Here is a 20,286-nt window from a genome sequence, read left to right on the forward strand (position 1 = left end):
GACACAAAGTATAACAATACAGACCAAATGCCCAGAAGGCTTTAATACAGACAGAGCAATGGGGAGTGGTTGTAAGACGCGCTCATACCGTTAAACCCAGATGAATGTTTGATTAATAGAGATTTGCATTTTGATGATGGAAGGTTGGCTCAACGTTAGTATTCCAGTAGGAGGTGGGGAAAGCGAAGAGAGAGAGAGAGAGAGAGAGAGAGAGAGAGAGAGAGAGAGAGAGAGAGAGAGAGAGAGAGAGAGAGAGAGAGAGAGAGAGAGAGAGAGAGGAGTATATAAAGGGTCAGATCAGGCGACAGGTGTGTATTACAGGTGATGCACAGCTCAAACCTCACTATCAAGCTCTTGTTCAGCAGTCATAGGCTTGTCCACGTTTCTATTGCAACACATTAATAGTCGACTCACTCACTGGAACTACATTGAGGTAACTGGATATTCATGATGCTTCTGTAGTTATTTGAGCGTATTCATTTTACAGTTGTTGTTTTTTTTCCGTTTGTTTCAGTTTCTTAGCTCACTCTGAGATATGTTTCAGAAAGTGGTCAAACTGCATTCTAACAGCATTCTGTTCATTCTTTGCAGTGACCCAATACAGTGTTATATACGGTGTATAGCCACAGTTAAATCCAGAATACTCATTGGTTTTCGTTTTTATAGTTCCATGGATGACGTTATTACATTTGAAATGAAATGGTGTAAGAATGAGGCTCTGTGCTCTGTTATTGATGGAAAAATATTTTTTTATCTTCTACTAATGTAGAAAAAGTTTTTTTTGTAGTTCTTTGTGGTATAAAAGGTAAATGTTAAATTGTAAATGTTGATTTGTTGGAAAAAAAAAATTCATGTGAAAAATTGGAATAACGTATTTTTTCGTTTGTGCTCATGTGCTGTTCGAGTTTGTATACTTATCTGACTTTTTTCTTTTCTTTCAGATGTTGGCCCTTGAAACCGTGAGTATTTATTTATTTATTTTTCTGGGTGGGGGTGCATGACAAATGACTTTCCAGCTCTGCAGGATCTCATATTATATATATATGCACTATGCTATATTAAACACACAAGTGTGCATATCAGCTCTCTTAAATGGCTTTTGAATGCCACTGTTGTATGACTGCTTATTGGTGCTGAATGGAACAATCATTATTCCTGAATAATATCATATCTGATCTACACATATGAATGCAGAAAGTTTTGATGTACATTCAAAGTGTTGCATATGTTGTATGGAAATATGCTGGTGTACAAATGAAAGTAAAATGACACTTAGTTTTATTTTTTGTTGCTTAATGCAATGACATTCAGACATTTAAAGTGTGGCTTAAATGTCAAAATGCTGTTGGCAAAATATATTATGCTTATTATATATATATATATATATATATATATATATATATATATATATATATATATGCATATTATCACCACTAAAATGTTTACTCACACTCACAATCCAAATTATTATCATTTTTACTGAGAAGAGGGAGATTCACTTTCTAGTCATGCAAATCGTTGCGGCTTCCTTCCAATATTCCTGTTAAACAGTTGTAACTATAAATTATTATAATTGTGCTCAAAAGTTTACATACCCTTGCAGAATTTGCATTATTTGTTTATTAGAATTTTAACAAAATAAGAAGGGATCATCAAAATTGCATGTTATTTTTTTTATATTTAGTACCTGAATAAGATATTTAACATAACCTATGTTTACATAAGTCCACAAGAAAAAAATTATTATAGTTGAATCTATACAAATTATCCCATTCAAAATTGTACATGTGCACTTGATTCTTATGCTGCGTTCTAGGCAGGTTTTTGAGCACGACTTCAAACCACGACTCACGACTTTGTAGCGTTCCAGGCCAGTCACGCCAAACTACCTGAGCGCAAGGAATTGTGGTAGCTAGATGTAAACAAACCATTGTTGTTTTGAATGGTTTCGCGGGCTATGTGACGTCAGAGCTGGTAACTGGGAGTACATCGATCTAGTACGAGTTCACGGGTGGGAAGTCACGGGTTTGACTGCCGTTCCAGTGCACTTTCACGGGTATAAGGTTGGAAAAACACGGGTTACAGGTTGCCTGGAACACGGCATTAATACTGTATTTCATTATTTGGATGATCTGCGGCTGTTTTCATGTTTTGTGATGGTTGTTCACGAGTCCCTTGTTTGTTCTGAGCTCTTTTCTTCAGGATAATAGGCCTACTCCAGGTCCTGTACTCTCTTTGCTTTTCCAGAATCTTTTGCATATTTTAAACTTTTTCACACTGATGACAATTGAGGGTCTTTTTAAACTTTTTGATTTGGATGATTAGGGTAAATAGTTTTTTTTAGTTTTTTTGTCTGTCTTCTGGAAAGCATATTATTATATTTTGTATGGTAGTACTAAATGAAAAATAACATGCAATTTTATGATCCCTCGATTTGTTAAAATTATTACAATTTTTACAGATTCTGCAAGGGTTATGTAAATGTTTGAGCAAGACTGTATACTGTCAATTTTTTTTAAATGTAATTTTTAAATGTGTTGTTCTTTGTATCTACAAAAAGGAAATAAAATTGTCTCTCCTAAACATGAAAGCAACTCGAAAGAATGAAACTGAAATAGTTAACATTATTCAGAGCCGGACAGTAACGGAGTACATTTACTTGAGTACAGTACTTAAGTACAATTTTGAGGGATCTGTACTTTACTCGAGTATCATTTTTGGGGAGTACTCATGACTTTACTCAAGTACATTTGAGAGGCAAATATTGTACTCTTTACTCCAATACATTTCTATCCATAACCGTGAGTACCCGAGTAAAAAAAAAAAAAAGGTAAAGAAAAATGTTGTTGTTTCCCTCTCAAACGTGATTGGATTGTGCAGGCGCCACTGATTGGGACAGCCTATCAGCAATCACTTTCAGCTTTCCGCCAAAGTCAACTCCATGGTCAGATTTTATATTACACATTAATGTAAGCCAAGTATTTGGTTTGATGTTCTTGAGTATGTGGTGTGTTTAACACAGTCAGGTTCAAATGTGGCAGTGGCGTAGCCACGAGGGATTTCTGGTTTCTTAAAAGAAAAACTTTAGGAGGCAAAATATATTTTTACTGATTATGTGAATTACACTGCGCAAACCAAAGTAGGCTACTACCCAGCGAATGAAGAAGGGTTGGCGCTCAGTCTCCACAGTAAAATATGAATTTTGTTTTATTTTATTTTTCGGGTTTGCATTTATGAGGAAAAAACAATGTTATGGACGTGTTCTCCGTTACGGACGTGAGCGCTCTGAAAGCGGCATAAAAAATGCTTTAAAACTTTCACAGAGACATCAAACAGAAAACACAAAACCTTTATTTAACCTGAATTTCGTTTTGCATTAATTGTATCTTAATTTGAATCAATGTTTCATCAACCAATTGCCTGGGTTTAATAAATAAGAAGTAAATAGCAGACGATAGATAAGAAACGGAGGCGCCGGCACGTGAACTGGATCTCGTCTCATAAATGAACCGAAACTCAGTGTATAAGGTAGCCTACTTGCCTCTCACAGACACGTCTACTTTTAAACAGAAAAATTCAAAACGAAAGAAAACAGACTGCTCTCTGCTTATGTAATCCGTATGAAATATGCATTTCTCTCTGCCGCGTTCACTACTGAAGATCGCGAGTCAGCATCGTCAACTTCATCTAGCCGACACTGACAAAGAAAACACTTGTTTATTAACAAGTGTTTATTAATAAACAATTAAAATATCTCCTTGCTATATTTTACATATTCATAATCATTCCTTTTGCCTGTTCTTTGTGACAACTTTTAGGTGCTTTATTGGCAGCGCCACCCTTACATGTGGTGTGTGTGTGTGTGTGTTGTCCCCACATTTAAAGATGGGACCCCCAACAAATTTAATTAAATTAAATAAAGCAACATGGTAAAAAGATGAAAATGACTTGATTTTACTTTCAATTCCTTTTACATTCTCCAAGGTATTAACATTAACATTTTTCATAACTCCATGCAGGACGTTTCTGTGCATAAATGTAAGCACTGTGGCAGTAGATTAGTAATGCAATATTTATAAAATCTACTCTTGTACTCTTGATACTCAAGTACTTTTAAAAACAAGTACTTTAGTACTTTTACTTAAGTAGACATCTGAATGTAGTACTTTTACTTGTACTTGAGTAAAATTTAGCAAAGGGTATCTGTACTTTTACTCAAGTAACAAAGCTCTGTACTCTGTCCGCCTCTGACATTATTTTACCCATTATTCCACTGATGCTCATTGTGTATGTCTATACTGCATCTGATTTAATGCTTGCTTACAATGCATTGAATTACCTACAGGTTCAATACTTCCAAGACCTGGGCCCTAGAGAGGCGTTGTCAGGGAACCTGGACCTCGACATGATTGAGGAATACCTGCAGGAGCACTCGGTGGAGGTGATGTCAGCGCCGTGTGTCCAGAGGAGAAACCAAGAGGAGCACAGTATGGCAGGTGAGTGTTTTACAATCAAAACTAAAACACCATAGGAGACCACTGAGGGAAGGGTTACTTCTCCTTTTTGAATTGAATGGAAGTGCACTTTCAGTTTTGTAAGGTTAGTAATTTCCTCTTTGACAAAGCTTTGTTATTTGTATCAAGACATGGATTTCCATACCTCAGGTTATAACAGTTTAGTTTAGAGAGGAGAAACTGTAAAAACAGTGGGAATTTAGCAATAAAAAGTACTTACATAAAAAAAAAAAAAAAAAACCTGTATAAACACAGTCACACAGTTTTTAAACAGGGGCATGTTCAAGTTCAAAACGGTGCGCAACGTTTTGCTACGGTTTCCGGGTTGAACGTCATGTTTCCTGGAAACGGCGTGCACCGGTGTGCAACGGGGTTTGAGATGCGTTTTCTCTTGTTTGGTGGGCGTGTCAGAACTGCAGTCCAATCAGCAGCAACATGTGTATAACACACGGTATTAAAGAGAACTCGCACAATGGGTTCAAGGAAAGTAATTTAGTGTGTTCGATGCAGCTCGGTATACGCAACAACTGAGGATATTAGAAGACATGTTTGTCGTAAGTTTTATTATAAAAATATAGGATATCAACATGATGTAGTTGTTTATATTTTTACCTTCATTGCAAGTGGATGACATTTGGTATAGAAATAAACAATGGTAATTAAGTGTTTTTCCTAAAAATGAGAAAGAACATACAGGGTATTAAAACTGTATGAACTACGAATAAAGTCAGTATGTGAGGCTAAATAGATGTGTTTTAGTCTGAATTAGGTAAGATGTGCTTCCATTTCAGTTTCCACAAATCCCTTCACTCGATTGGGATGTTCTCTTGTGTTCTGGGCGGCAAGTGCAGTAACTGTAACATCGGGCATATTTTGTAGTGTTAAACACATATTTATACCGACTTCATCAGGCTCCGAAAATTCTTCCCAAAGAACACAAAGGATGGCCTTCTCAGCTGCCGTAGTTGCAACTCTTGCGTCATCACAACAGTGCGTTCAACGCATCACCGTTTCTGTTTTTAAACAGAAACGGTGATGCGTTGAACGCACTGTTGTGATGACGCAAGAGTTGCAACTACGGCAGCTGAGAAGGCCATCCTTTGTGTTCTTTGGGAAGAATTTTCGGAGCCTGATGAAGTCGGTATAAATATGTGTTTAACACTACAAAATATGCCCGATGTTACAGTTACTGCACTTGCCGCCCAGAACACAAGAGAACATCCCAATCGAGTGAAGGGATTTGTGGAAACTGAAATGGAAGCACATCTTACCTAATTCAGACTAAAACACATCTATTTAGCCTCACATACTGACTTTATTTGTTGTTCATACTGTTTTATTAATACCCTGTATTTTCTTTCTCATTTTTAGGAAAAGCACTTTACATGCATTGTTTATTTCTATAGCCTACCAAATGTCACACACCTGCAATGAAGGTAAAAATATAAACAACTACATCATTATGTTGATATCCTATATTTTTACAATAATACTTACGACAAACATGTCTTCTAATATCCTCAGTTGTTGCGTATCAAACACATTTGTAAATTACTTCCATTGTGCGAGTTCTCTTTAATACCGCGTGTGTTATATACATGTTGCTGCTGATTGGACTGCAGTTCTGACACGCCCACCAAACAAGAGAAAACGCATCTCAAACCCCGTTGCACACCGGTGCACGCCGTTTCCTGGAAACATGACGTTCAACCCAGCAACCGTAGCAAAACGTTGCGCACCGTTGTGATCTTGAACATGCCCCTGATCTATCTTCTCCACATCCTCCATTGGTCAGTCAGACAGCTAGCCCCGCCCCCAAACTCACACGATTGGCCGAGCTGTTGCTGTGTCAGGCTGGTCAGATGCTCAAGTAAACAGCAATGTTTTGAAAGTACTACAGATAAACAGTATTACACTTTTCATGGGAATCAACCTACAAATGTTATTTGTTGCTGTCAGTTAAGTTGGATATAGGATAAAGTGCTTTATCATCCAAAATAACCACAACTTCTTACAGCTTGTATGTGTTGTTGATTGTAGCGAGCAGCATATGTGATAATAATGATTGGTGTGTTTCCATAGAGAACAGCTGGTCTGGTCGTTATGCATATGAATGGCATTATAGTGCAGTACCAGGAACAGATGAGACTCATGAACAACAGCCTCAGCAGCAGCAGACGTGGCTCTCTCAGTCAAGTCACAACGAGTGGGTAGGTCTCACCAGACATAAACACTAATAATATTACAGTCATATGTTGTTCTGTATGTAGTTTGACCTATGCGTGGATGTTAATAGCAGTCTACGTTTTAGGGACACTGCCAGTATGACAGAAACCAATGCAGTGATTCAGATTCGCTGTCCACCAGTTCTGGATGCCTAGACTTTCCCCCATCTCCGACCTCTGACAGGAAGATTGTGTATGACTCTATGGCACTAGCGCCGCTCTCAGGTAAAATTTTGATTTTGATTTTGGGACAGTCGATTCGTTTTAGTGAGTCAGTTTAAAATGGACTGGTTAAAATAATTAAAAGGTAATGTTTCACCAATAAATTATATATTCTAATAATGTACTCACCCTCGAGTTCTGTGGAACACAACAGATTGTTTGAAGTCAATGGGGTCCAAACACAACTTCAAATTAAAATGGGCATAAAATCCCACTTACATTGAGGAGTCATATCGAGAGAACTGAATATCATCGAGACAGACTTGGCTGGGCTCTTTTGACTTTATTTAGTGTCAAATGTTGTGTTTATGTTTCCAACATGTCAGCCACCTTGTATTTATTCTTCCAAATAGAGTTACCCTTACAGTCAAGTGATTTAAATAGGCTTTGGTTGGATAGAGTTGGACATTATACCCAGACAGCAACATAGTGTTGGCCCAGATCCGGCCCACAACTGGTACAAGTGGATTCCACACGTACCAGATGTGGGCCAGATCTGGGCTGAAACTATGTTGCTATCTGGGCACTACATAGGATAATTTTCAATAATAATAATAGGCCTTGATAATAGACTGTGCGTTGGTCTTTCAATTACTTGAGTAATTACATAGAAACACAAACAGACAGATAAATAGACAGATGCGTAAATGTTACATTCTGCTATTTAACAGTCACTAAACCATTGACATTTCTCAGGTAAAAGGAAAGAGCGCCTGTTCCAGTTCTTATATGAGATGCTACAGACACCAGACATGCGGAGCTGCATTTGGTGGGTTCAGTCTAACAGCGGCACGTTCCAGTTCTCCTCCCAGAACAAGGAAAAGCTGGCAGAGATGTGGGGCAGACGCAAGGGCAACCGGAAAACCATGACGTACCAGAAAATGGCCCGTGCCCTGCGAAACTATTCGCGAACAGGAGAGATCTGCAAAGTGAAGCGTAAACTTACCTATCAGTTCACTGAGAGAACACTGAGAGGCCTTCAGAACAACTCGCAGAGACTCATGGGTAGTTAATGTGCTCCATCCACCAAGACTTTCTCCTAGCTGGGAAAGAGTAAATAAATACTGAGTATTTTACACAGGATGGTTTTGCCTTTTTAATGTTCATAATGTAATGTGGACTTAAAACACTGATTTTCTACTATTATTTGGCTTAATTGAGGCTCAATTGAACTTGGGAATTTGTATGTACACTAACATTGAATAACATGGAATTCTATGAAGTTGATCTTTGAAATATGTAAATCTGAGGATTGTTAACCATTACACTGCGTTATATGTAGTTATGAATCCGTTTTTTATATATAAAATATGTGCCAATTTTTGTGCTAATTTTTAATGCCATTAAATGTTGACACCTGATGTGTCTGAATATATTAATCTGTACATGCAAAGTTGTATTTTTGACAATGCAGTCATGTTAATCTTTTTAATTTATAAATTACATTGTGAAAATGTTTTGTTCATGATCAGATTTTTTCCCCAAGTATTAATGTGACTGAACCGACCAGACAGCACATGTAGCTCAGTCATGAAACTCTAGATGGCGCAAGCTAATCCTTTACATGCAATGTGCTAGCAATTACAACATTTACTAAATGGCATACAGCTGATTGGCTTCTGCTGATTCTGCAGCCAGTGAGATTATTTAAATCTGGTTTATTGTTTGCTGTAAGCTGGTCCTGTAGTGCACTATTAAGAGTTCCTCTGAAACCCTCCACCTCCCCCAGCTCCACCTGCCTAGATCTGCTATGGGATTTATGAATGTCTATTTATGCAGCAGCAGAATCTCTGTTTATATAATGGCAATAGCAACACTCTGCAGCAGCAGCAGTGTAGATCTAGTTCACCAAGACCAAATACATTTACATGCGTAAACTATTCAGAGACTTGTTGATTAATGATTAAAATTGGGTTACACCAACAACTCTTACGAGTAAGAGTCAACCACTTTTAATAAGTTTGCAACTGTCTGTTTAAATGTTACAGTAAATTACATGCACATTTACCATGATAATACAAAGTATTAAAAAAAAATATTTTAAAGAATAAGTTTGTATAACAGTGATTTATGCTCACACAACATGGTGTTAACAATGAAATACTTTTTTGTTAGTGGAAGAAACAATATGCTGTAAGGTAAACATTTCAATGGCATCAATATTCCGTGGAAATTGAATTCTGAAACGCAGTCACATGCATCTACTGTAAACATGGGCTCTGTTTTTAGCATCTGAATATATATATATATATATATATATATATATATATATATATATATATATATATATATATATATATATATATATATATATTTGACAACCTCTTAAATTCTCACACTGATAAGCCTCACCATGAGGAGCTCACACAAATGAGAATATCTCTGACAATATCCCTGTGCTCCATCTGATGGCAGTTTACCACATGCCCACCATGTACATATTCACGCACATATGGCCACATATGCAAAGCATGTGTACTCTGGAAACCGCCACTACAACAGAACTGTTAATGATTGTCGAGTAGAGAAAGATGTTGTTTGTCTCATGCCAGTGGCTTTCTGTTAAAACCACACAAACTGTTACAATTAGAGTCTAATTAATTAGACCTTAAAATATAAAACTATGTATGCAATTTTGTATGAAACTTAAGTTGCCAAATTACTGTTTACAGTACTGTTGTGTAAAATCAATGTTAGTTTTGCAATCATGTTGAAGCACTAATTATGACGTTCATTTAGGATCTAAAATGAACATTTTGAAATGAATGATGAAGCTGTATTGTGCTTTTTTTTATTTATTTTTTATTCTTGCTTATTCCTTGAATGTTAGTGACAAACTGTGCAGGTCATAGTGTTACTTTATAGATTCTTATATGAAGTTTTAATGATAAATATCCCAGTTAGAAGTTATAAAAGTGTATATTCTGACAGTTGTTTTTTTGATTTGTATTTGAAATGAGTTGCATAATAAAAAATAAAAAATAGCTACTAAAAAGTGTTCTCTACATAGACATCATGATGTACAACCCTGGTGCTCAAACATGTAGAAACATCATACAGAGAAATGCTGTTTTTATTTCAATACAGAATAAAAATAAAAAAAGCAATATTTAAACATGCTTAAATACATTCTTCAAAACCGTCCTAAAATTTTATTCAATTGTAGTATTATACAGTCTACGTTTTCATCATTTTTCAAAATATTGACTTATTTTTTATTTATTTATTAAGTCTAAAATTCATCATTATGAAATGTTTAAACATTGACTAAAATAGATTTAAAATATTTCGATTTTCATTAAAAAAAATATTTTAGATTTATATCAAAGACAAAATCTTAAACACAAAAACTGTGTAAAAAATAACAATTTCTGTCGAGTCAGTTTTTTCGAGTCAGTTTTTTAGCCAGTTCTTTGAGGAGAACTGAATCTATTGTCTGGTCATTTTGGCATTTCTCAAACCTGATCTTTAAGTCTTTTCAGTTCTCCCAGTCATTCATCTCCTTAAAAGAGATTCCACTGCTTCATTCTCTGACCATAACTGTCTGTCCATCGGAGCCTTTGGCTGATGAAGACTCAAACGCAGCACTGCCCCCTGTTGTCCGTAGGAATTCAAAACAGTCACTTCTTTTAAATGAACAAGATGCATAATGAACACTGACCAGCAGATGGAGGGAGTGAAATGTCAGCAAGGTCCTAATAATCAAGGGGGTAATCCATCAGCCGGAAGTTGAAGCTGCCTCCGGGGGCCGCCATTGTAGCTGGCTATCACCTGCTGTTAGCATCCCATTGACTCCCATTCATTTTGGCGTCACTTTGACAGCGAATAACTTTACATCTGAGGCGTCCAAAGACTCCATTTGTCCACTATTTATTTCTAAAGAAACACGACAATGTATAAAAGGCTCCATTACCTTGTATCTTACATTATGGCCCCATAGAAGCCATTCTTGTAAAAATAGGCTAACGATTGCGTCATAACCACTGGACGCTCTGTCGCACAGTAGAGAAATTACCGTATAGATAGAAGTAGAAGCTCGTAGGCAATCGTTTACTGTCTATGAGGCAATCGGGGGGACATGGAGGCATAAAGTCAAGGGGGAAGCCCATAGATAGAGAGTTCATAAAAGCAACGGGACAAAATATTTCAACAACAGATTTGTTTCAGATTTCAATTCAGATTTGACCCGGCACAGCTACTAGAAGGTCTGAACGGTTGCTCACGTGACAACTACGTCGTCAAGCTCAGTTTGAGCCTGCGCAGTGCGCTTGGCTATCAGGAAGTGAGTGCCCATGTTGGGCTTCAACTCTCTCCGTTGAAATCAACGGGGTCGCTGTGTCCATTTCTTTTACTGTCTATGCTAATAATAGAGAGTAACAGAAGATTGTGTAATCAGAACAACAACACTGAAAAACATGTCCTTTTGATGTCTTATCCCAAATTTCTTCTGACCCAGGAGGACCTTGCAGTGAGACTTACTCTTGATATGAGAAATGTATCATTAACAGTGATCACAACCAGAAACCCGTTGCATCAGCTGTGTGTGTGTGTGTGTAACAAATATTCTGATTGGCAAAAAATTTAACTCAAGTGTTATATTTCCCTGTTCTTTTTTGTAGGATTTAGATTTCAGCTTGTCCTTGTTTGGTCTTTAATGAGATCTCACCTCATGAGAATACTGATTTAGAGTTCTTACGGGTCAAATACAAGTTTCCTGTCATAGGAAAATGTCTGCACACCACTATAAACGATAGCACCCTCAGTTGCCACACTTCATTTGACTTTAAACTCGTAGTACGGGCGCAGAACAGTCTCATGCCTGGAGGAAAGAAACTTTTACTGCTATTGAAGGAGGGCCATGTCCCCTAATCGACTTCTCCGATTACACCTTATGGGTGTGTGGATCCTCCTTCACCATGGGAGTTGTCGAGGTGGACAACATCTCTAACTCCCCCGATCCAGTACCATCTCCAGCAGCCATCTTCCTGCCCGCTCCAGACCAGAAGCCAGAGTCATCATCAGAGTCCGGAGCTTCTCGCTGAGGCTGATCAACTCTCAGAGCCAGAAGAGGAGCTATGGCTCATTGATTTGTGGACCACGGAGCCAGTTCCTAACCAGAGTCCCCACCCCCGATCTCATTCCTCCTCAGCCAGTCCCATTTGGCTTCTTGGATGAACTGGTCTCATCTGGAATCCTTCACCCCTCCACTGGCTCCACTCCACTGGCTCCATCCACTACCCGGGATCCCCCTTGTCTGCTGGTGCCGTTCAACTCTTCAGCTCCGCCCTATCCACATCTCCAGCACTTTGGCTCCGCCTTGGGCCTCTCTAACACCATCTTGGCCTTGTGAGGTGGATTCCCTAGCTCATCAGTTCCCAACAGGGGGGTCGCGGCCCACAAGGGGGCCTCAGCGAGCTCTGTGGGGGGTTGCGTCATATTTTGAAAGGTTTGAGCAATGAGCATTAAATAAAAGTCCTTAACTTTTTTCTGTTCAAAATTTACAAAATTTATATAATGAGCGAGTTCATCATGAATCCATTTTCCAATCCGTGTTTTTGTCTTATCCTGAACCACTATGGTACAACTATAATAAGTGTTTACATTGGGACTATTTTACACTGGTTCGTATCGCTGCCGCTGCGGAGTAGCCCAGTACCTGCGTGACTCGTCATAGACGTACACAGAGAGAAGTAGTTCCGGCTACAATGTTCTTCCGAAAGACGCATTATTCTGTTAATAAACGCAAGTTTATTATCGCTCGCTATAGCGCCAAAAACGTAAAAAATAAAGCCTCACATTGATAAAGCATCACAAATAACATGCAAGTAGTGAGGCCCCAGACAACAGTCATTTAGTAATAGCCTATATTCTTTCTTTTTTTTACCTACACACCATTGTGAATATTTTTGTTTTTGCATTTCAAATAGGGCTAATTTATAGGCTTCTCCTAGGCTTACGTTTTTAAATTACAAAGGGCCTGCTGATGTTTTTGTTATTGTATTTTCAATATTATAGGCTATTATTTGTGCATAAACATACCGTTTGTTTGAAAACAACATGTTTTGTCATCCTTGCTGCAAGCTTACAAGAGCGATAATTATTAAATGTGAAGGGGGGGCCTAAAATATTTTCTTGAGAAAAAGGGGGTCTCAGACAAAAAAAAGGTTGGGAACCACTGCCCTAGCTCCACCTTGGATCTCTGGGCCCATGACTTCACCTCGGTCTGTTAGTCCCTCTGCTCCGCCTTGGCTCCACGCTCACTCTGGTTCACCGTGGTCTGTCATTACTTGGGCTCTCTCAATCCTCCGGCTCTGCCTCGGGTCCATCGTTGTCCTGGTTCTGCCATAGACTTCCGGGCCTCTGGCTGCACCTCAGCCCTCAATCCCTTTAGCTCCATTGGGCTCCTCCTTCCCTCTGGCTCGTTCTTTGTCCTCGCTCCCTCTGATGTCCCACAGTTCTTCCGGGTCCCCTACCTATACCGTGTTCCCACAGGTGAGAGACATAGCCTTGGCCTCCCAAACCTATGGACTCACTGTGTCACATCTTCCTCTCAGCTCCGTGTGGGTCTCCATCTCTTACGGCTCCGCCTCCGTCAGTCAGTCCCCTGCTGCTGCCTGGACCCATCGCCCATGCTCCACACTAGTTCATCCCTCTGTTGGCTCCACCTTGGTGTCTCCCTCTACCGGCTCCTCCAGGTCCCTATCCGTAAACAGCTGTTCGCCCACCTCCTAAACCACCTTCCTCCCTCCACCGTTGAGCTTTATGACACCGTGAGGACACGCCTTCCGAGAGTTATGTAAGAGTTCATTTAGTAGTCATTTTGTACTTGTGCTTAATTTTCTTGTATTCCCTTTCAGTTTAGTCCCCTAGTTAGTTGCCTTAGTTACTTTTTATTTTAACCTGTGTCTTATCTAGTTTCCTTTGTTTGCTCTGTGTATTTAAAACCCTGTGTTTCAGTTACTCCTTGTCAGTTTTCGTTTGTTCATGTGTGGTATGAGATCTCCTAAATTCCTGTTATTTATTCTCCTTGCATCTACTGCATGTTTTGTTTATTGAAATAAATACTGTTTTTGTTTTTCTACTCCTAATCTTCTTTGTGTGCTTTTGCTACCAATGAACTGGAAGTAATATCAACTATAACTTTTTCTTTGTGACTCATATTGTTTGACATAAAGTGAATTAAAAAAAAGTAAGACATTAGAATCAAACATGCATGTCATATGGTCACATGACGAATGTAGCATACTGCTGTATTAAAGGGGTGATGAACTGAGATATCAAATTTTGCTTGAGCTTTTGACATCTAAGAGGTCATCATATTGTAAGTTTCAGAACTGAAAACGTCCTTGTTAGTCCAATAAAAGCTTTTATTGACACCAGGCTCAGCAAACGACTTGTTTTTCAAAGTGAGGAACTATGACGACAAAGAGGATAAAACACCACCCCCGCAGAAGAAGATCAACGCCTACTTCAACACGGACGGTTAAGCCCCGCCCACCGATTCGCGCATGACACGAAACTCATTATAATATGCAAAACTGTTATCCACTCACAGCAGTGGGCGTTTACTTCCAAGTCTTCAATGCGAGACGCCCATAACCGAGCGTTTTTGAGCTAGGGTAGAAAATAGCCTATTACTTATTCATTTTGATGTTTTTGAATGTAAAAACCAAGCGAACGTCATAAGTTGACCTCAGACAACAATATATATATTTTTTTTAAAGGCAGTTCATGACCCCTTTAAATGTTTATTGCTGCACAAACAGTATCTCATCAGTATTGTAGAGTAGACTGAAGATTACTTTTGAAGCTGTGGTTTTTAGTGTGATAGAACCAAAATAAGCAGCACTTTTTACATAATTTTGATTGTGTCTCGGAATTTAACAACATTATTTTTGTCCGCCTGCAAATGGAATTACTTGATGAAATACAGATGTGACTGTGAATAATATTGTCTATTCAAAAGACAAGTGGAAATAAGACCCTCAGAGATGCATACTGAAGATCAGGGGTGTGTGTGTGTTTGTGTGTGGAGGAGAGCAGACCAGATGTTCACAGGCTTCTTCAGATCCATCATCATATTTTTCCATCTCGACTGAGACTCTGTTCTGTTTGCTCGTTGTCCTTGTATTGGTTGCTCTCCTCATGGCCTGGTTGATCTACACCTCCCTGAAGCTCGCCATCGCTGTGGCTTGCTGCCTGGGGAACATGCTGGTGGTTTGGGGCGTGTGTTTGACGCGGACTTTCCGTCAGCCTACCTTCTGTTTTGTGGTATCTCTGGCCGTGGCAGATTTCCTGGTTGGGTCGGTGGCAGTGCCATGGCTGTGCTGGTGGACGGGTGGGTGGAGATCCCCTTTCAGGGCTGTCTGGCGGTCAGTTGTGTGGTGTTGGTGCTGACCCAAGCATCTGTGTTGTCTCTTTTGGCTATTGCTGTGGACCGATACCTGCGGGTATCTATACCTCTCAGGTAAGAACATTATGTTAACAGTGAACAATCTTATGTTAACAGTGAGAACCAGCAAACACGTAATGCATTCATGTCATGTCAAGATGACGTTCTATTTGGAGTTGTTCACGTACTCGGACTGTGAATTATGTATTTCTATGGCAAAACTATCAACACCTCAATGAATCTGCAGTGGTCAGGTTGTACAAGTAAGTAGGGGCTCTCAGAAAATTCCCATCTTCCAAGCTGTTATTATTGTTATGACGAGCTCTACGAGGACTTGAATGCTTTTTACAAGTTGAAATATCGTAAGTACAACATGGCGTGAATGAACGTACAGTTCAGTTTGAGATGATCTTACACTGTGTTTATATTGTATCATATAATGTGTCCAGGATTTGAAATGTACTTTTTCACTCACCCGACAATTTGGCTACTTAAATTTTAAAGTCGACATGAAACAGAAGACGCAATAGTCTAATCTTCCCGATTGTGACGCATATCTGAAGAAAATGGCTTTTTAAATAAGTAAAAATGTAGGGCGGGACTTGATTCTGTCCATGGGGGATTGATTGGATGGTTGTGGTTTGCTATTTATGTGATGTCATGTGAGTGACAGGTTGTCCCGTCCTCATGCCAGTTAACATGCCAAAGAGATAGAACTGGTTTATTTTGATTAAAAATTATGAGGGAACATGGATTTAAAAAAGAATGAAGTGTACGGAAAAATAATTTACAGTATAACAAATACCTATATAAAAAAAGGGGTTAATTTTGATTTCATGGTGACTTTAAGAACTGGCCATTCTACTAGCCAAACAAAAATATCAGAAATATGCGAGAAAATTAACAAAATCACACCTATTGGATTCAAACATATTTTTTATCGTATTGAAATATATTTAGTGTATTGAAGCCTCTCCTCCATTGATGATTACCATTACCTGTTTTCACTCCCAAGGCGTCCGACAATGATAATGATATATATATATAAAGCACTGCATTATCCAATATTATGAGCAGCGTCGCAATATAGACGCTAGAGGGCGCAAAAGTGTTTGATGTGCGACATCTCCGAGTCCATGTGACGGGGGTCGCCTATATGAAACACTGATGGCGATGGAAAGTGACAGAACATAATCAGAACCCGCCAAATTGGCTAGTGTGTTCATAACCGTCACAGCTGATTTTCATCCTCGTTTGGCGGATTGGCTTGTATTTATTTCAAACCCTTAATCATGTGTCATAAGTTTGTACCAACACGTGTCATTTAAAGTGTGACTCATTTTTATACATCTGTTTTGATTTGAAACCGCATTTTAACACAATGCCTGCGAGTCATTTAACTGTTAGTTATTCAGCACAAATGAAAACTGTCATTTAATACTCACAAGACGTCTCTCTGCACTGACTGAGACTGCCAAGTTCCAAAGGGGATAAAACAAGCATTTGTTCTTTATTGAGCGAACTGTCCACATAATAACACAAAAGCAAAATAAATGTTCTTCTTTCGCTAGATATACAATTCAGTAGGCTAATACAAACGGAAACCAATACACAAACTAACCTGATAATGTTAGTGTCATAGGCCTATTGTAGCCTACTGTTTTCTGGGGTTATTTTCTGCCTCATTTCCTTTTAATGTAAAATATCAACATCAACGTTCAAAATATCAACATCATCATGTGAGATGATGATGACATAGGCCTAAGGGTAGGCTAAATAAAAGATGACAATTTACATTTTTCGGTCAGTTGTCCATTCATTTAGAAGACATTTCAGCAAACTGTACAATTGAAGTGGCACTTGTTACACCCACTAGAAAAACAAGCTTTACATTTCTCATTTTCTAGTTTTTATAACATTGCAGAGTTCATGTCCTTTTTTGCTTTGTCTTTGAGGCTACATAAACAGTGTTCTCACACTTAATGTACTGCATTTATCTAAACAATATGGCTGACTGTATTCCCAACTGACACGTAACAGCTTTTCCCACATCCAGAGCTCAATAAGAAACACACAATAATCAACCCAAACATAATATCACATATTGTATACTTAAAAATCATAAAAGTGTATTTTTTAAAAAATATACTTGCAGATAATTTAATATTAGTGAAATAAAAGGCCTGTACACTTTCATGACTGTTTCTTAACACACTTAAAGGGGCATTATGCAGGAATCCCGTTTTTGTCAAACAGCGACCCCTAGAGTTGCTGTGGAGTACTTGAATTTAACGTTGCTGTCGTAAATACCACTCACTCAGAGCGTGACATGGCCTATTACATAGTATACAATAGTACATTGTGTTTAATTTGTCGTTTAATGAGATCTGATATATGTTGTTAGTGGTGAGAATTTTCACGTGATTAAATACATAGATCCGACAATTATCCTCATGAACTTTAATGGTCCAGAGGCAGAACTTTTGCCAAGTGTGTCAGAGGTTCTGGGTTCTATAGTTTATTTTCCTCATCAAAACCAAATGTTTATTAGTGGTTGTATTTCAAGCAGGGACATGTTTTTTGTGCATTAGGTTTTGTGATTTCACCATAACAAATATAGAGAGTCTCTCAGTCCCCGCAACGGATTCAGGCGCGCGTCACAACAGAACACTGTAACTTATCTGCACCACTGATCGCAGAGGCAACGAGCACTTTGGTCACTTGATTTAAAAAATAACACATTTCAGATCGCCTCTTATTTAACAAACGAACGAAATGAATGCTCTACTGGAGTTACCTGGAAATGTTTTATTTGTTTGTATTGGTACATCCGTGCCGCGAGAGGTTTCAATGGGGACATAACACACCCGCAAATTATGCCTATGCTCGTGTCCGACTCCTCGCTTGGTCAGTCTGCCGTTTCCTCTTTCTCTGTTCCTCCGACAATGCTTTCCTAGCTTTCTGCATCTTATATGCCGGCTCAGCCATGACGATAGTGTGACAAACTCCATCCCTCTATACCTTGTTCCTAGATGGGGGTGTGTATGTGTGCAGTTGCCGTAAATGAATATGTTACATCGCGAGAGCTGATATCACGCGATACTTCCTGACACTGAGCATGGCGGCCCGCCGCACCAAAGTTGCAAGTGAGATTTTTGCGCTCATAGGCACCAGGGGGGGTCGAGGCGCCCACCATTCAACCCGAAAGAAGTTATATAACCATTTCAATAACTCTGAAGCTGTTCAGTTAAGCTAAAAAAGCTGCATAGTGTCCCTTTAAGTACACTTTTAAAAAGTGCACTTTGTAATATTGTCAAATTAAAGTTTTACTTTAAAGTACATTTTAAGTCATTATGTTATTATGTTAATAATTTTGTCGTGCTTTAAAGAAATACACTTATTTTGATGTGTTGACTAACATAAAGCACATGTAAAGTATACTTTTAATTTAAACTGTAGTGTGTAATTTGATTTTATATTTAAAGTAATATATTTTAAATGTACTAAATTACCTCATTCATCACAAAACGTCATCATTAAATGTGTAATAACAAATTTAAATAGCCTGCATGACATACAAGTTTCAATAGAAATGACATTAACGTATATTTTAGCCATAAATGCTTCAGTAGTAACTTTAACCATCAAAAACAATAGAAGTGATTATGAAATTAAATATAAAGATGCATTTAAATCCAGCTTAAGTGGGTCAAAAAGCGCTTTTAAGTTAAACTAATTGCATTTAATATAATTTTAAACTATAATAGATGTTCATGTAATTGTAAATAACATGCATTTAAGTGTCCGAAAACAGTTCACAAATATGAACTTCTTTTCCACAAGGGTGGTAGATTTAGGTTAAGTGTGTGTCCCGCTGCCCATTTATTTCGCATTTATGAACAAATGCTCTGTGATTGCAGGTACAAAGAGATGGCCACTGAGCAGGGTTCATGGGCTGCAGTAGTCCTGTGTTGGGTGATATCCTGTCTGCTGGGTTTCACCCCTCTCTTTGGTTGGCACAACGGCCAATCCATGTCCTCCCCTCTCCATAACTCTTCCCACATCAACTGCACCTTCTTAGCTGTCATCTCGCTGCCCTATATGGTCTACTTCAACTACCTGGGCTGCATCCTACTCCCCTTGGCAGCCATGACTCTTCTTTACGCTCTGGTCTTCTACAGTCTCCGTAAACGCCTCCGGAGGGAAGACGAGACTTCGCCGCCCGTTGAATCTAAACTAAGGGCTTTTCTAATCAAGGAGAAGAGGCTGGCACGTTCTCTGGCTCTGATTCTCCTGCTGTTTGCAGCATGTTGGTTGCCTCTGCATCTCATGAATTGCGTAGCCTACTGCTTTCAACGGGCCCACAAGGTGTCCCCCAGATCGCTTTCTACACGGGAATACTCCTCTCTCACGCCAACTCAGCGGTGAACCCTGTGGTTTACGCCCTTCGTATCATAAAGATCAGGGAGGCCTACCTGGAGATCTGGAGACGGTATGTTCTCTGCTGGAGAGGACAAAGAGATTTCTCAATTCCTTTGTGGAGATCCCAGCCTGGAGAACTGAATGCTGGGCATCAAACCACATCGAAACCACTGGTTCATAAAGCAGGCAGATAAACCAAATGTCACTGCATAATACAGTTCTGAACGGATCTCCGAGAGACGGCATGCAGGCCTCCAGACTAACTTTTCTTACTTAGTAGCACTGTAGCCGCTTACTGTAAAAATATTATAAGAGTAAAAGCAGAAAATTTAGGGACACACCTTAAATCAACCTGCAATGCATTTATTCACATTTAGAGCTTTGAAGTGCTGGGGAAAAGCTTGTGTGTGGTGAAATATTATATTGGATTTAGCAATACAATAAATTTCTACTCTTTTTTTTGCAGAATACCGTACTAATTCAAGTTAAAAAAATATTGTTAAAAAAATAG

General features: G+C 38.7%; 1 protein-coding gene and 1 pseudogene across 1 annotated transcript; both read left to right on the forward strand.

Moving 5' to 3' along the window:
- Nucleotides 1-247: 247 nt before the first annotated feature.
- Nucleotides 248-8,310, forward strand: LOC130072940 (transcription factor Spi-B-like). Its single transcript, XM_056238273.1, has 6 exons — nucleotides 248-433; nucleotides 942-959; nucleotides 4,346-4,496; nucleotides 6,597-6,724; nucleotides 6,826-6,964; nucleotides 7,658-8,310. Exons 2-6 carry the CDS (start codon nucleotides 942-944, stop codon nucleotides 7,972-7,974), a joined length of 753 nt encoding a protein of 250 aa, XP_056094248.1. The 5' UTR covers nucleotides 248-433; the 3' UTR covers nucleotides 7,975-8,310.
- A 3,567-nt stretch (nucleotides 8,311-11,877) lies between these two features.
- On the forward strand, nucleotides 11,878-19,969 carry LOC130072928 (adenosine receptor A3-like; annotated as a pseudogene).
- Nucleotides 19,970-20,286: the final 317 nt, after the last annotated feature.

This window comes from Rhinichthys klamathensis, unplaced genomic scaffold (genome assembly GCF_029890125.1).
Source record: "Rhinichthys klamathensis goyatoka isolate OS25496 unplaced genomic scaffold, OSU_Roscu_1.1 h1tg000513l_1, whole genome shotgun sequence".
Lineage (NCBI taxonomy): Eukaryota > Metazoa > Chordata > Actinopteri > Cypriniformes > Leuciscidae > Rhinichthys > Rhinichthys klamathensis.

Coding starts and splice junctions, on each gene's coding strand:
- LOC130072940 (XM_056238273.1), top strand. Junction 4,497..6,596: donor AGAGGAGCACAGTATGGCAG/GTGAGTGTTTTA, acceptor GTGTTTCCATAG/AGAACAGCTGGTCTGGTCGT. Junction 6,725..6,825: donor AGTCAAGTCACAACGAGTGG/GTAGGTCTCACC, acceptor TCTACGTTTTAG/GGACACTGCCAGTATGACAG.